Here is an 18,153-nt window from a genome sequence, read left to right as displayed (position 1 = left end):
AGACCAATTCTGAAAACATCTGCATCACCCTCTGTAGCCCAGCATTCACATCTGGCTGTCCTGACCCCCTCCTGTTCCTCCATGAAAGGAGGTCGTTACATCACCTCAACTGTGAGTGTGAGTTGCACGCTGCAGGGCGACAGGTCTCGCAGCAGCGTGAGGAGCAGAGACCCTGGGCTGCAGCACAGGCCTGGGACTACGCAAGGACCCCCTGGTTCTGGCCCAGCGAAGGGCAGCGTACGCAGGTGCCGCACGTTACGCACCTTGCGTGGCCTGTGTTTGGGCCCGCACTGCCATCACGCTGGCGTTTCCTACAGACTCTGGGACAAGCTCCGCTGTGCTGCACTGTCGGGGCACTACCCGCAGCTGGCCGGGTGAGAAGCCAAACGGAACTTTTACCTCCAGCTCTGGAGTCCACTGCAGCCGTGTCCTCACCGCTGTCCACGGGCCGTTAAGAGCGGTGCTGGTGGGAAGAGCTCGGGGCGCAGAGGCTGAGGGCAGCCGGTCCTGAAACCCAGCTGCTGGCAGGGCCTTGGTGCCTGGAGGGGTTTCTCCTGCCCAGTGGTGGCTTTGCAGTTTCTGTTTGGAGGAGCAGCTGCACCAGCCTCTCAGGGACAGGGTGATCGTTAGCTTGTTTGTCCCAGTTAAACACCTTTTATGAAATACTCGTTTTTGTTTTTGTTACGTTTCACCTCACCCCCCCTTCCACACAGCCCCCCCCGCCACGTTACCCTTCAGGACTCTCCCATTTGCAGCAGGTGACATATCTTATCAATTAACACAGAAAGCTGCTTTTGGCTTGGGCCAGGCTAAAGAACCCACCACCACCACCCCGCCCCGCAGAAGTCTAGCAAGCAAAGGGTCAGAGTCAGGGCTAGCAAAGAGGCCAATGACCAGCACACTGAAAAAACAAAACACTTTAATTAGACAACTGCAAGCACCTCAAACAACTGGTTATTGTTACAGCATGGGGCTACCTTCTCACAATCTAGTTATTGCAAAGGCATGTGAATAAATTTCATATGGACAAAGTCAAGAAAAAGTGGCACCGTAGTTACATGAAGATCCGAAATAAGCTTACATTCATCCCACTGACTTCTAAAAGAGGCCCAAACACACCTCCGTACTGTACATTCTAAAATCTGTATTGCCTATAAGCTTCAGCCTATGCAGCTTTTTTTTTTTCTTTTTTCCTAGAAAACACGTAATTGTTGCGTGCAACTTCCAAGGGGTGGTTGTACGTCTACTGATGGGAAAAAAAAAATAAAGCTAGTGCAATTTGTTTTAGAAACATGTAAAGCTATGAATGGAATGAGCATGATCTTGCTTCTCGCATTATTTTACCCACTGCACTGTAAATACTTGCAGCTCTATCCTTCCTTAACTGATTCCAAGCGCACACTTTTATTATAAAAGATCAGTAAATTCTACACAGAGAGTGCTTCTCATGCTCGATTTTTAATTTTTTTTTGTTTTTCTTAAGGTATAGTACAACTTACAGTGCTTATAAAAAGGCAACACCATATGGTACCATGTCTTCACTATCACATTGTAAGGGAAATTGCTATTTTTCTTTTCTTAAAAGCACTTAAAATAGGCAAAAGTTCTAAAAGGGCTAAATGATAATGCATACTTTATTAGAAAGAAGTCTAGCCTTCCTTTAAAGTGCCGTTTGGGGAATGAAATCCTGTAAACCAGAGCCACTTTGTTTAAAATCCAATGAACGGGAACTGCTACAGAATAGAAAGTTTACACAATTCCTTAAAGCAGTTTAAAGTCCACTACATGCAATTGGTTTGCTATAAAGCTCTCTAAAACTTAGTCGCTTTACTCTGAAATTGAGTCCCCAGTCCCATATTTAAATGGAAATAAACATTTACAGGGTGCATTTACATACACTATAATACAAGAATGACGTCCCTTTGCCAGAAGATAAAATTGTACAATTCCTCGCCGTAACTCAGTTCTGACTTGATAAATTTCTTACGCTCGTAAATTATATAATATGCATCAGCTAAAATATTTTTTTTTTTTTTCATAAATAGTTACAAAACTTGCCAAAACACATGGGGGGGAAGTTTCCTTTGTTCAAAAATCTGACATCTGAATGCCACACAACACAAGAAACAATGCTTAAAGACACGGTTAAGTGTTTTCTGAAGAAAGTGGGTGAGTAAACTACCAGCTGAAGACAAAAAGACTAACCCTTCCCCAAGAACACAGTGCACAGAAAGCAAAATGTCAAACAGTACCTCAAGCAAAACAAAGGTCTGAGGGTTGAAGCCAGCTCACGTGTGATCCTGCTAAAGAATTTGTGACAGTCACCATTTAGGTCCGATGCATTGGAAAGTGGTTGCTGGCTTTTTTTTTTTTTTTAATTTTTATTTTTTTACAGCTGGGAGACTCTGCTAAGAATTGAGCCAGGGGTGCCTGAGGCATTCTCCAGCTGAAGCGCGTTTCTCCGGGACCATTTCTAGCATGGGGATCAGGAAATCTGTAAACTGTGCAGCATCTTCGTGAGGCCAACCGTACTTCTCCACGAGCACATCAAAGAGACTCCAAGGCTTCAGCTTGGTGATGTGTCGGAGTTCTCCTGCCAACGGAAAGATTACTGGCATTAGAAAAAAAACCTCGTTATCCCTGCGAGCGACTAATCCCTGTTTCGTTTTTCTCCCACTCTGCATTCACAGCACCTTGCGCAGGCCGAGAATCGTTATTCAGGAAGGGCAGCACATCACCAGCTTGCTTGGGGTCCTCAGAGGAGACGAGTATGTCCGATGTCAAGACCAAGAGACCATTCCTACAGCAAACCGTGTGTCACAGCCAGGCTCTGCTCTACGCAGCATTTCTGACGTTTCCTGCTGTCTTTGTTCTGTCTCCCGCACACAAAGGCACTCGTCCACACGCACGGGCAAAGAACACCGTAGGCCTTTTGTTCTTAGCCAACGCATCCAAATCTTACAAAACGGCCCCCATCCTCAGCCGGGGGTCTCGGCAGCACAGCTCACTGCCTCGCTACATGGCATTTGCCGGCCACACAGCAGAGCAGCGACTCGTCGCAAGCCCAAGCCAAGCCCAGAGGTTTGGCACTGGGAGATTCTGCTCCACCTCGGAGGCAAACACACTCAAGAGCATTGGTCTGAGTCCTTCCCGAGGAGGAAGCACCTGCTGCTGCCTCCGTCTCCTTCAACCCATCACCACCAGAAGCAGTGGCAGCAGCCAGCTGCAGGATTTGAGTTCCATCAAAGAGGAGATCAATGTGCCAACCCGGCAACGTGTTTCCAACCAAAACAAATGACGGAGGCGAGAACCTTTCTGCCATTCAAACCAGCAACATTATCCAGGTCTATCCACAGGTCACCCAGCACGATGAGGAAGAAACACTCCTCTGGTTGCTCCCTGCCCCTCCATAGCCACCTCCCTTCTTCCCAGGCATATACCTGAGCCAGACAGTCTCCATGCAACGCTACAAAAAGCACTTCAGAGACCCCTGTGGTGATTCTGCGATGTCCCCTGAACCACTGAGGAGGGTGATGGGTTCTCAGACAATACTGGAAGCTGACCTTGACTCACCCACAGCTCGACAAGCTCACTACACCCTCCGGGATGGGGGCACGCAGACCATACTATTTTTAAGCAAAGTGGTTTGTCAGCTTCATTGCTGTCCCTGGCTGTAATCTACTGCCCATAAAATGCCATCAGATGTCAGCTCGCGGATCTGAGTTTCTGTACATCCCTGTGGCTACAGAAGTTCCAGGGCAGGAGAAGAAACCCAGGTCTTCAGATTGCTCCTGAGAGTCTAAGCACCTGAATACAATAGATCAGAACCGCCACGTGCCCAGCAGGACACACTTCTGCTGCCTCAGGCCACAGCAGAAGGTTCTGTGCTGGGTGCAAAACTTGAAAAAGCAGCTCTCTGGGTGCTACCATAGAGACCTCAAAAGAACAAGCGCACAAATGGTCGATCGCTCACAAGAAAAAGAGACCTGCTGGTAACAGAAAGTCAAGATGTGCTGCCCACAGGTGGCCCACTGTCCTCTTCCCTTCCCATCTCGCAGGGCAGGAGGGGTGCCGAAATAGAGAGGAATGAAAGCAGAGGGTGTCTCCTGCTGGTTTATGTCTGTACAATCACAGTACAAGTGTGTCCCATCAGCACCTGCAGCCAGACAAAGAAGAGCTCTGCTTTGGGCCCATACTGTCCCACGGGATGAACGTACAGAAAGGACAGCACATCTCGGAAAAGGGAATTCATTTCCAGGCTCACTCTCAGCCCTTTAAAATCTTTGTGCAACTCCGAAATTTAAGTGCTGAAAATCTTACCCTCTTGAAGGTCTCCAAAAGTGTGTATCGGTGACTACTAACAAGAACAAGCAGTAAACTTGCTACTAATAACACATAAATATCACCCAAAAGCAACAGAAAATAGTGACACACTATTGACTGCAAGTAAATAATGGCTAAAAAAACCAGCTAGGCTGTGTCCGTAGCTTCTCCAGCGTACAGCATTCATTCCAAGGGTTGCTGTCATCTTCCACCAAACTAGACTAACTTTGGGGGAGCGCGTGTGTGCTTCTATGCAGTACCGTCTTCACCTTTGTATTAAAATGTTTAGTTTTAGGCACTTTTCCTCCCTCAGCTTGTATAAAGTACGATTGCAAGAAGAGGCTCCTGCTGTCACCCTGGAAGGCAAGTTCACACTGTCTGAATACTCTTCTGGTTTTGTAAAATGGAGGCTAAATTTGAAATACCCAATTTAAGACAAGCACACCCTGGGCACACAACATTCTGTAGCGTTTTTCTACTGAGGAACAAACTATTTTAGCACTATGGGTTGAAGTTAAATTCTGTGAACAGTGTAAAAGCCTTTAAGAAGATGGGATACAGTAAAAATTATCTGCGTGGGGGCCAAGAATTAAACTAGTCCTTCAGTTTTCAATAAAGATCATGCTGCTGATCATGGAATCAAAACAGGGTAAGTGAAAGGCAATTAACACAACTGAGGCGGATGAAAAAGAGTTTACTTTAATGTGGTGGCCTCGTTTCATTTCCATCCTATATCACTGGAGAGCAGCAGAGGAAATGGAGGTGTCTGGCAACACGTATTTTCATCTAGTTCCTGAGGTTTGTACCACGTAATTGGAGGACGGCAAGACAGGACCTGTATTTAAGGGAGAAACGAAAAGCACAGGCCCACCGGTCTGACACCATCAGTATTCAGGGCATTAAAGTGAATTTTCAAAGAAAGGCTACAAATGTCACAGTAAGTGAAAACTTCCTAACAGAAGCTTTTTATTTAGATTTTTGCTAGTGAAGCACACAGGAAATAACCGGAGAGGACAACAGAACTGTCAGAACCGTAAAACCCCTGTGGTTAAAGCAGAGGCAGCAACGGACCTTCTGAAAAATGGAACATTAAGTCAGAAGGAAATTACTAAAGAAATCTCTGAAGGACCTGGGCCGGGGGGGAGATGGGGGAAGATGCTGTTTAAAGCTTTCTCTGTTGACTGTAATACAAAAAAACAGAGCCAGTCTATGCAATTTGTCAACGACAAATTTAAGATGTGTCACCAGGCAAGAGGAGGATGGGTTACTGAACAGTAAGAAACGGATGATGTGAAGGACTGGGGAAGTAACAGTGGGACAGAATCTGCTACTACATATTTTGAGGACATGTTCCCGAAAACTAATGCAAGAACTGCTGGTGAGGCCTCATGGTACAGTAGATGGAAGCGAGGGAGGTGGAGGAGAGCCCTCTCCTTCCCTTCCAGGATGTTAAATAAGCAGCAGTGCTTTTCCTTGTTACAACTTCCAACAGGCAAAGCCCGTCCCTAGCCAGCATCTTGCACAGCATTAGCTCACAGGGAAACGGGGCAAGCAAATGCCAGAAGAAAAATATAAGGGACCACGGTCTAGAAAAAACAAAAAGGTGTTAAGTTTTAGTGCCAAAGTGCATTAATCATTTCTTACAGACAAAATAGCTTCCATGGAGGTGCTGGAGAAAAGGACTCACTGGAGTTTTTACTGGGCTCAGTCAAGATGAGAACCTATAAAAAGTAGGTGTGCATTTGTGTTCCGGTGACTACGAAGTAACTTCTAAACGCTTTTCCTTTTTTAAACACGCTCTTCTGTTTGAATGTCACAAACTGCTTCAGGCAATTACTGAGAGAGGACTTGACCCTGTAAACTCATTAGTTGATAACACCTTTTCTTTTGTGCCTGTGAATACAGTGGGACAATTCAAATGTTTAAAGTTTCTCTCTGAGGTTGAACTTGCTTATGGACAGGAGCAACACCCAAACCATGATTTCTTGATTTTCACTCAAGGCTGACGTTTTCAAAACAGGAGCCTACAGTCAGATTTCTAAGCTTACCATTACACCACAGCGTGAAATTTTCGGAAGAGCCTCAGGCCTGTAGTACACGGCCTCTGATCTCAAGTGCTCAGCCCACCAGCAGGTGAGTATAAAACGCAGCACCTTGCTGGCCAACTGTGAAGCCTACCATTCCCTGCCAGCCCATTAAATGCAAATCCCTCCTGGGGGCACCAGAGAGGCTGGGGTGGCCAGGAGAAAGAAAAAGGATCTTTGGTGCCAGATTCAATGAAAAAATCTCAATTAAGTGAGCAGGAAACTCACCACCTCCATTTTTCCATTACAAATCATCTCAGTTTTCCTGGGTTGCAAGAGTAGAATAACTGGTATGATCTGAAAACGCAGCTTGGGCTATTACTCCTTCATCTTGCATTAGAGATTTTCTGTTTTGAGTGGAAGAGGTGGGATCCGGTCCTTAAGCTTCCACAGCAAACTGGCACTTCATTTTGTGTGGTGGGTGAATCAAGCCTTTTAAAGCACTTAAATCCTACCCAGAGCCAGGGCAGATGGTACCTCTGAGGAATGTCACTGAAGTTCAGGCCCTAGAGGACAACAGTGACACTCTGCAGCGGAAGGTGCTCATGGAAGCCTGTGAAACCCTTCACCGCGTGGGAATTTTACAGACTGCCCTCTTCTGTGCACCACAAACACTCCGGTTATTGTATAACTGTTAGGTCCTTTTAAGGTTCTATGATGTCACTAGAAAATACCAACCCATCTGGTGTAAAGTCAAAATTAGGAACAAGATCCAAATCGGGGGGTGGGTGTGTGTGTGTGTGTGTCTTTCTCATTCAGTGCCTGCCTCCGACAGTGGCCATGGGAAGGGGTGGGGAGGGCAGAGGAGCCCTTCTGCAGGCCCTGCCCTTGCTCCAGCAGCTGCCACCCCTGTCTCCCCGTCCGGGGGTGCCGGAGGCTACCTCCTGCCCAGCCCTTCTACTGCTTTATACATTTACAGACCCGTCGACCCTGAGTTTGTTCATCTCAGTTAACATGAGATTGTTTCTGAGCCTGCTGACACATCCTCTCTCTCTACAGTCCCCATGGCAGCCGGCTCCTGAAGCCCACTGCCTGCTGTGTAGGGAAGAGCTCCTTTTAAAGCCACCCCCTGCAAGTTTCACTGCGTGTCCCCCGGATCTCACAGGAAAACAGAACAGCAGCCCTGTTTTCAGCTCATCCACTGACTTCCCAGTTTTGTAAACCTTTTTTATTCCTCCAGCCACCTCCTCTCCTCCACATAAAAAAGCCCCGGACATTTTAGACACCGCCGTATTGCAGTTGCTTTCTCTCCTTCATCATCACTGTTGCCCTTCCCTGCACTGTGTTTAACGCCGTTACATCCTCCTTAAGGCAACGAATGCACACAGCGGTCCCTGCCCTGCCAGAAATAACTACACAGAGAACAGACGACTCTCATGCAAGCGGGGATGAATGGCTGGATTGTCTCCTGCCTCGTGAACCCAGCCTCTTGCAGCACAGCCCCACCGCCTCGGCCCCCCCGGCCCCCCACGTGCCCGATGCAGCTCAGCTGGCCAGCGCTGGCCCTGCTGACGAGCTGTGCGCTCAGGCACGAGGAGTCACGGGCAAGAGGGACACCGCAGCACTGTTCGTCAGGAAACGTGCTCGCCAGCCTGTCGCTGACAGCCCCAGATGTTTCCCCACCAGGTAATTGGATGTTCCTGACATACCCTGTCCCTCGATACGACACAGTGCTGTCTCACACACCGAGGGTACAAAAGAAACTTGAAGCATCGCCACATTCCCTCACGTGTCAAAAACCTGTCATGAAGAGCAGCCTGAGCAAAGACAAAGCGCAAAAAGATAAAAGACAGCTGCTGTGTGTCTACTGCCCAGGTATTCCCTTCCCACCTCGGTTATTCCTTATCAGTAGCATCTGCTGGACCACTATGCACAATCAGAAGTAGCTGACAGATGATTTTCCACATCACAAGCTGTGCATCACTTGATTCCTTACATTTACATGAACACTGGACAACAGACGCACACAGACATTTGTTAACATCCACACTTCATTGAGTACATCCCGAAATGAATTTTAAATGTAATATTGAAACAAATACTGCAAACTGTGGCTTTTCTCAGAAAGCCAAGTTTACATCAAAATTCTTCTTTAATAAGAGCTCTTCATTTAAACTGATATATTTCTTCAGTACCCATAAATGAACATATTCTCCTTTTGGATAGTATTATGCTTTAAGTTAGTGTTGCATAAATACCGTTACCTTTTTTGGTGAAAAACTCCTTGGAATATTTCCCCAACATAGCGTATTTTCGAGGGATTTTTCCCAGCAGTTCAATGATCAATGCTATGTGGTCTGCATTGGAGAACATTGCCAGCAAAACAGAAACATACAACAGTTTAATCAGTACATTGCATGCACACACTAACACTGGCCCGGTACAGACAGAAATAGATTGATCCTGGTAAAAAAAAAAAGAGACACCTGCACACTGCTCAGTGGCTAATTTGGAAAGATGCTTTCAGCAAAACTTCCTTCTCAAAACAACATTTGAGTATCAGCTGCTAAAACCAAGTTTTGCTATGCAATTTAAAATGTACCAATAGGTATTTTTCAGAAAGTTTAGTTAAAAAAAAATTGTCACAGATTGCTGTGTATTTTGTTTTTCAAAAAGAAATTTTTGTTGTGTGATTTCTGGAAATGCTCCTCAGTGGGACATGCTACAACCAGCAACAGCAATTCCACTTCTGTCTGCATCACGGCACCTTTCAAAAAGAAGAGGTACTACCTCTGCGATTGAAGAATTCCCGAGAATATTTTCCAGATAGAGCAAAGTGCCTTGGGATATTGCCTAGCAGCTCTATGATGTGTGCTATGTGGTCTATGAGGGAGAGAAAAAAAGGATACGGGAGTGGAAGGGGCAGGGAAAGGATGGGATAAAAAAGAAGAGGAAAGAAACTGGAATTAGTAAAAAATCAGAAATAGTTTCAAATCAACAATGTTTGCAGCAAATCCATGCAGAGGTTTCCAGGATCAGCAGAGCTCTGGCATCATTAGTAGCATTTAGGAACAGTGAATGATGCCCACATTACCACTGCAAAGAGCATTTACAAGCAAACAAGCATGAAAATGGACAGGTATACAGATGGAAGCAGGAGTTAATTCTGATTTTAAAAAAAATAATTAGTAATTACCTAATTCAAATAAAAATACACAATGTAAACATTACTCCAGTGTCAAGAGAAAATACTATAAAGTTCTAATCTGTCGTTTCTTTTCTAAAATAAAATGTTGTTATTCTCAATCAGGTTTCCACACATATGCAATCTTACAAGAAGGGCAGTTTAATTCCTTCAGGCAGTTGTTAAGTAGATGAATATCTGCAGAAGGGAGTTTTTGCCCACCCATTGCTAGTGATGGAACTTAAAACTAAAAAGAAAAAAATCGTATTTATACTCTGAAAACAATGCGTATCAACAGTTCACTCAAACACAAAACTTAACCCCACTGTAAACTCACTGGAAATTTAAGAGGAGTGTGAAAATATATAGAAACTCATAAAATATCTCAAAAGATTCATACCTTCATCCCTGGAATAGTCTTCACCAGAGTGTGGTTCAAACAAATAATCTCCAGTTGCTAGCTCAAAAGCCTATAACATAACAGACATATTTATGGGTATTTCAGAAATACTGTTTTTTATCTTTAGATGTCAGCAAAAGATCACAACTATCTCAGAACCAAGAGGGAATTAACATTCAAAGCTAAAGGTCTACAACTGCATCGGAGACTGAGGAGAGGCCACTTACCTGGGGACCATCACTCCTGCAGTGCAACCACTCCTGCACCGGAGAGAGCCCCGTGTCCAGCCCCGAGCGCACCCCACCAGTAAGAGAGGCTGGAGGTTTGGCAACAGGCAGCACGCCCAAACCACAGGCGTTTCTCTCTACTCAACCACAACCAACAAAGGAGATGGACAAGGAGTGTGGAACTGCGGTCCCTCCCCAGCCAGCAACGCCTGGGGCTCCACCAGCAGATCAGGGAGTATTTCGGTAGTGCTGCGAAGTTCGGCATCGGTCCCCAGTGGCAGGAGGCAGTAAACAGCATCCAGCTGCAGAGGAAGCGATCCTGAACAGATCGGCTGCACGGGGGGGTGTGAAGGGGGCATCAGTGTAAGTTGACATTAAACATGTTTTAACATACTTATGTGTCATCTGTTGGTCGTGTTAAACATGCGTGAGTTAACGAAGCTGAGAGAGAGGTATTTCTCAATATACAATAAAGAGCTACACTTGTATCTGAAGGTTAATTATGTGTCAGAGATGGCATGTTGGGGACTGAAATAATAAAGTCTGAATCAGAAAGCAAATCTATTTATAACTATAATTAATCACTTGAAATTAGCAAACAGGGTAAAGCTTCCTTGATGTCTGTAAATCTAGGACAGTTTTTAAAAAGGTATTTTGGTTGAATCAGAAATCATCAAAGTAAACACCGCAATCATGGGGTAAAATACTGAGAGCAACATTAATGAAAGAATCCAGAGCGGATACCGTGATGAGCGATCCCTTCGGGCCATTGCAATGCTTCGTTGGCGTGCTAACTCTGTGCTAGGTCAGGATAAAATTGAGTTTCCCCTTATGGGCGTAACATATTAAAAGCCGCAAAGCGCTGAAATAACTATGAGGGCCCACACTTGTGTACAAACATGGATTCACGTAGCCTAATTTGTTAAACTATTCGCTTTCTGCTCTGGATCACCAATTACCCAAGCAGCCACAGGAATCTAATTCTTTCCAGGTGGTTTAAACATCAAACTATTTTCCATCTCCAAGACCAGTGAAAGCATCTGATCCAGAAAACCATTCCAAAAATCAGGCAGAACTCCCTGGCATAGCTCTAGGAAGGGACTTCACTCCGTCAGAACATTTACTACAAAATATTTGTCTACTGAAAATATACACTTTCCTGTTCCAGTTTGTAATCTGGAGTTGTTAGAACACCTATAAATATAGCCTATTTATGGGCACTTGGCTTTTTCAAGCTGTGAACTGCAGTGTCATCCAAGTGGGCTACAGCCAAGACAATTCAATGCAATCAACACACAGCAGCCAAGAAAGCAAGAATGTCCCTTGTTGACATTTCTGTTGATCCTAAGAATGGGCCTTTAATTTGTAAAGTCGCTATTACTAATAAATAGTCAATCGTTTTTTTTTTTTCTTATTCTACTCTCAGGCCAAGATTGAGAGTTTTCATTTTACAGCTTAAAAAATCTGAAGGACTTAATAAATAACTAGGTATTTAAACTGAAGACATTTTTAGACGAGCCAGAAAAGATCACTAGTAGGGATCTCTAAACACAACATGGAGAATAGCTACTCTCTTGAGATGAGACGGAGAAGCCCCAAGCGTCCCCTCTGTATCTCATGGGAATATATTCAGCTTTCCTAGGAGAACACATGCTGACAGGGCTGATTTCTGAGGACATGAAAAAACTCATTGCTGTTTAACACAGATTCCTGGAGAACAAGGGAAAGGTAGTTGAATGCAGCCACAAAGGAAGACTCCAAAAGAATACAGCTTCTGTCCCCAAAAATGAAGTATTAATAGCTCAATACGTCTGTGTGGGACTAAAAGATTAAATTGGAAAAACTGTAAAAACTGTTCATAGAGAAGCACAAGAAGTAAGCACACCACTGCGATACACTGGATTTTAGATCTGTTTGTACATAATAAGAGCTGCAAGCTCTCATAGATGAGGATCTTTATACCACCCTTTCGCTGAAGAGAAACTAAAGCTTTTCAAAATGCTGCTGCTGCTGCTTCTTTTTTCCTTTTTGTATATCTTTGACTCCATGCCCAGCATGGGCTGGAGCCACAGCATCTCAGACATTTGATTTCCTGACTCTCCTTAAAGGACTGCAGAGTCCTTTAAGAATGAATGAAAAAACTTCTGACTCAGATGCACACAGGGACAGCCCAGAGGCAGCCTTGCCTTTTGGTTGCCGCGATAAATATCTGTAGTAATACTTCCTAGCATTCTTGCAGGACCATGTCCCACATGTTCATCTGTAGCAACCTGGTGATCGGTTCCTAGATATTTGTAGGACGGACTGGCTACACAGCACAAGATAAATGAAATTAATTGAGCCTCGTTTAAAAAAAGAGTAAATCCTTGACCTAGTTTTTTACCATAAAGTGAAAAAAACGGCATTAAAATGCATTAATAAGCAGGTAAATAGTCCTAAGAAGGACAATGACACCTCTGGATTTTATCAGCCAGAGTTTTCTGCTCTTCATGTCAAAAGGTGTGGTGCACCAGAAAGCACATGCAGTCTCAGTGAGTGCCACCAAACAAAGAGCTCTCTGCTGCTGGTACTCAGAATTACAGTTTTGGCAATGCAGAGCTGCTTTGGACTTCTGAACACTCTTCAGTACTTATCGACACTTTGCACCCAACTGTAGGTACGTAAAACCACCCAGTCTCCAATTCATAAGTGGCTGACTGACTCTGTGGAAACCCTGACGGACAGCAAGTTTAACACGGGTCAGCAGAGCATTCTCGTGGTGTTGCAGGCTAACCATATGCCAGCTGTACGTAACAAGCCTGTTACCAGCCCATGGTGGGAAGTGACTTCACCTCTCCTCAGCACTCTCATCTGCATCTGGAGACCTGTGACCACTCTGGGACCACAAGGATGACAGAGACCCTGCCGAACAGGAGAAAGACCAGGGAGGACCTCTAAGATATTAGGGGCCTGAGCAGAGGATGCAGGAGGAGAGACCGGTGCGGCCACGTTTGTTCAGGCTGGAGAAGGAAAGCAGAAAGGGCAATTTAATTGCTGCACTCCACAGTCTGAAAGGTAGTAACAGGGAAGACCAAAATATACTCTTCTCAACGAAAAGAGAACAGAGAACAGACACAAGCAGCAAGATGGGAAACACCAACCTGATACGAGGAAAAAAATTGGCTGAGCACTGGGACAGGCTGCTCAGAAAGGCTGTGGAAATGTCATCCTGGCAGGTATGTACACCTCAACTGAATGAGGCTCTGAGTAACCTCATCTAACCCTGACACTAACCCTGGTTCAAGCAGAGGTAGACTACTAGAGATCCCTTTCAACCTAAATTTTGCTATTATTTCTATGATGCTACAAATACAAATTAACCATATTTTACTTACTTTCCCTTTGAAAAATATTCATTTATAAAAACTAGTGTCTTGACAGAAACTGTGACTTTGAATTACCATGCTCTTTTTTACTTAATGTTGACATTTACCTCAACAGAAATCAGCATTTCAATTATTAAATGGAAACAACAAGTGAGATGCTGCACACTCAACATATGGTGCAAAAGCCCAAGGCAATCATCCGTCCTTACTGAATGTACTGGCAATTGCTACTTACCACTTTCCTAAGGTTATCACAGAAAAACAGTCTAGACTGCTCTTCTCCATCTGCAGATGAAGAACCTTTCATATAAATGGTCACACTGCTGCTTTTGTAGGCTCTGGAGAGGCTACGATTGCTTTCCTGCCACGCGATTGTATACGAACCTACCACAATACTAAACTGTTGGCATCATTATCACATATTATGGATCCATGTCTAATCACACAATTGGAAATAGCTACGTTTTCACTGTGTGACAGCTGTGTACTCAATCTGGTGATTGAAAATGGATGCATGCCTAGGGAAAGCTGTCTGGGAGAGGACTGGAAGAACAATTCAATTGGACTGCATCAGCCTCCCTGAATTCCTCTTCTGAAGCCCCAGCTGAAAAAGGACAACAAGCTATAGGCCAGAATTATTATTTTGACAGATGAGATCCAGCTCTTGGCCAGAGTTTCTCTGCCCCAGCTGAAATGAAGAGCTGTGAATGAGAAGATCGTAACTGCTTTAAAAATAGGCTTAGTTTTAAGAACGCTGCTCCACAGGTAAGTGGGAGCATGGGAAGAAGAGCAAAAAGCTTTTTGATATACACGCATCAGCTGGCAATTTGTTCTCCCATGGACATATCCCTCTGAAGAGCCAGGCAATGGATAGAACATAAGAGGCATTTTGCATGGTTAGTGCTTGCTATGAAAGGCCAAATATACAAAACACCGACAGGCATGGGACGCTTGAAAGGGAAACAGGTTTCTATTATTCGCTGTACTCCAATCTCGGAATCATGCACATGCTGAGTGGTTGCTTTGGAAAGTCAGTTTTTTTGGAAAATCATTTTCTTTTGAGTGTTTCAGGTTGTCCACCCACCACCTTCAAAAAGGGTGCACAGTGATTAATAACAGCATTTTGTACCGTATCTGCCTACTGAAAAATATGTGCATAGTGACTTAAGTTTTTCTCTTCTCTCAACCAGATTTTTGATTTTCCCTTTTTCCTCAAAATACTGCTTTTCTGTGCAGACTCAGGCTTGTCATCACACCTTCAGTATGTGCCACTCGCACATACTAGCATGATGATACTCATGATCCATGGAGACATAATCATTTTTTCCCTGCTTACAACACAGGAAGAGTAGTTAAGGACAGTTACCTCTCCACCCAACATTAGAGGACATTATGCAAAAATGTAAACTGGGGGCTGAACTACAAGAATTTACATGTAGGTTTAATTTTAAAATCATAAGTTACTATATTCTGCTCATTCTTCATTCTGTCCCTCCAAGATCTCTCACATGAATAAAAATCCTAATAATAAAAACTGTAAACTTGCTTGCATTGTAACAGCATCTCCCTCATTTTGAAAGCTGTTTGCCTGCTCTCTTTCCCTCTCACCCCAGTAGTATCTTCTTTCATCATTTTTATCGTTTTTGGATAGATAAAACAAGTAGTACAATTTTCTCCTTCTCTGACTTCCTGCCGATCTACAGCTATGATCTATTAGCTCATTCTTATTATAAAAAGATATTTCAGGAATCACCACTCGCCACAAAAGCCACCTAAGATAAGTGTTAAAAACACAGTCTTGTTAATGTCCTAGCTTGTGATACAGTCATCTCCTCCCCACAGCTCAAACAAGACTGTACATAATGAACAAGAAAAGTCAGATGATGAGACTTACCACTTCAGGTGCTTTTCCTGTCTGCAATCCAAAGACCATAAACAAGGAAAAGCAGTGGAATCATGGTGCTTGCAGTCATTTCCAGGAGCAATACAAAGGGATGCCCTCTGCCAGTACTAACTCCCTTATCTTGCCAGGATTTCTTGGCAGCAGCGGGGGAGTACTGTGTTCCATGGTTTTTGAGATTTAGGAAATGCTAAATCACGCAGTGCCTGTTCAGTTTCTGCTCCACAGCAAGCAACCCTCTCCATACTGCAAATGTGGAAATTCAGCCTGATAAAATTAAATGATCAAGGGTGGTTTCAATCCTGTCAAAGGCCCTGCTGGCTCCAAATCTGTTCCTTTTTTGGGAGAAAATGAGAGATGCACCTCCCCGTTGGCATAATTAAAATAGGGTTTAGTACAGCAAGGGAACACAGAATTTTCTAGAATTTAATAGCTGTGGAGAGAGATTCCCAGTGTCCAGCTTTCCATGAGAGCAGCTGAGTATGCCACTTAAATAGGCCACATCTTTAAAAGACAAAGAAAGGGCACCGCGCGATTTCCTTAGCAAAACTTACAAACGTCCAGCAAACGATAGCAACAATCAATTCAGACCCAGGTCACCAAAGTCTGGGGAAAAAAATTAAGTTACACTTTGTTGCATTCTTTGCTGAGCAACGAACAAACAAACAGCTCTGTCAGTCTGGAAAAGCCCCACTGGCACCTAACTTCCTTCATTAGCTTCACAGCACATCGTACATGTGCTGATTACAAGCTTCCAAATATATGCAACATTCTCTTTTTTCCCCTGCCTTTTCTTTTTTTTTTTTTTGTCTAAAAGACTCTGAGACTCAGATCACCTGAGCACTCCCTCTCATCCTTTAAATCTCATTCGAAGAGGTACTTTTGCTGTCTGGGACACAAGAACTGGGCCATGCGAAATCATCTAAAATTAGAAGATTCAGCTCACAGGCTGCTGGCTTACAATGCGACTTATTCGCTGATGTTAACACCAAAAGAAACAGAACTGTAAGGTTATTAGCACCAAGTTATTTCTCCTTGTTTTGCACTGTTTCTCTTATACGTTATTTGGGTAGAGTCCTTACATGGCTCTGTTTATGTACACTTTCAGCACAAGTAATCCTGATCAGAATCTCTGTCTACTCAGATACTAAAGACAATACAAATAAAACAACACTATTATTTCCTGAAAGCTGCATTAACACATGGGGTTGGTTGGCTAAACAAAGCCAACCCATGTTAGCAGAGCCCAGACGAGGACAGCCAGATTCATAAGGAGGGTATTCTGAACGTTGCTCTGCAACACGTGAACACGGATGCTTTGCATGCTCACGGCAACATTATCAGAGGCTTTTATTTAAAAACATCATCACTGTCTCTGTCCTCATTACTAAAGACTAAGTAAAAGTGATGAGCAAATGGTATGACAAAAAAGACAGCCTGCTGCTGCAGTGATACACCACAACCTCCATGCTCAACATGTTATGCCATAAATACAAGCCAATACAAGAGCCAGTAGCTCTGCTACTCTCAGAGACAATGCTATACCTAGTGAGCAAGTCTATTTCATTAGCAAGCAAAAGGCAGCAAAAAACCTGAGGCTCAAATGGAGATCCATAAAGCACAAGACCAAGTTAAGACCTTGGGTGAATCCTGGTCCCATGCATTCCAAGTAGTCCTTCATAAAATCTACTAGCCAGGACACACGAGAAGACTGAGGTGTTTTATGTGCACATCTGGAGGTCAGCCTCCGACACAGAAATTCTATGGACCTTAAACTAAATCGAAGAAAGGCCTGGGTTGACATTTTTTTTTAAATAGAGACATTATCTAGAGTATCTGACACGGTAGCGGATATGCAACAGATGGAGAATCTTCTATTTTGCAAGCTAAGCAGTCTTCATGTGTGCTGTTTACTACTAAGCAGAGCATTCTGGACTGCTTGCAAGCAAGCCCGTTTGGGAGAGTCTGGCAGCCACGTTGTGAAACTCAAACAATGCCCATTGAGATGGAGAACCTGACCACGACTTTGAAGCAGATCTTCTGTCAGCAAAAGCCACACAGATGGAGGAGTGAAGAGCACACCTGGATCAGTCCCTCTGAGAATTCTGGTCAGAAATCTCCGACCTGAAGGTCTTGGTTACACACAGATCTACAAGATGGATTTATACAAAATTCCATCCGAATGAAGTAAAAAAATTCTGAAAACTCTTTCAGTGCTGGTTCAGAGAACTAGCTCAGTGATTCAGTTGTGAGCAAGAGGTTTAAAAGCGTAACATCTCATCTTTGCTTTGATGCTACCTTACTATACTTTGCATTCACATTAATTCACATCATTCATATCAGACGCACAGTTTTGCAATATGTGCATGTTCATTCGATTGAGACAAGAAAGCTCATCCAAAGTCAAAACCATAATCAGAATGAAGGACAGGATCTGTAATTATGTAATGCAGCTCCCACTGCAAAGCCACATGGCACCTTTCCTATCCCTTCACAAATGTAGTATTTCTGACAGGTGGGTATGACCAGAGCAATTACTCACCTAACCTGAACACAGCCTCAGACTTAGGTCACTTACTACCATATAGCTACCCCTTAACTGACAGCTTTTTTTTTTTCCAATTTCTGTTAAAAAAAGCAGGGAATGAGAAATACCATGTGCAATCAATACAGAGTGGCAGGACACCACTTCTTGTATGCTTGGTACTGCCACACTGGGCAGAGTATGGA

General features: G+C 44.0%; 1 protein-coding gene across 7 annotated transcripts in view; it reads right to left on the bottom strand.

The window, feature by feature from the left end:
- Positions 1-902: 902 nt before the first annotated feature.
- Positions 903-18,153, bottom strand: part of SRPK2 (SRSF protein kinase 2) — a 158,953-nt gene continuing 141,702 nt past the window's right edge. For 4 of the 7 annotated variants that reach the window (XM_054188152.1, XM_054188153.1, XM_054188154.1 and 1 more), the window contains 4 exons: positions 9,932-10,001; positions 9,138-9,230; positions 8,612-8,704; positions 903-2,593 (listed from right to left, as the gene is read on the bottom strand). In XM_054188152.1, coding sequence (XP_054044127.1) covers positions 2,409-2,593; positions 8,612-8,704; positions 9,138-9,230; positions 9,932-10,001 — 441 coding nt within the window. In that variant the 3' untranslated portion in view covers positions 903-2,408. Of the gene's footprint in view, positions 2,594-8,611; positions 8,705-9,137; positions 9,231-9,260; positions 9,779-9,931; positions 10,002-18,153 lie in introns of those variants that run through there. The other 3 variants (XM_054188156.1, XM_054188157.1, XM_054188158.1) reach the window with 3 other exon arrangements.

Source organism: Rissa tridactyla, chromosome 1 (assembly GCF_028500815.1).
Source record: "Rissa tridactyla isolate bRisTri1 chromosome 1, bRisTri1.patW.cur.20221130, whole genome shotgun sequence".
NCBI classification, from domain to species: domain Eukaryota; kingdom Metazoa; phylum Chordata; class Aves; order Charadriiformes; family Laridae; genus Rissa; species Rissa tridactyla.
Note: the sequence above shows the minus strand (reverse complement) of the source record. Positions and strands in the feature narration are given on the sequence as shown.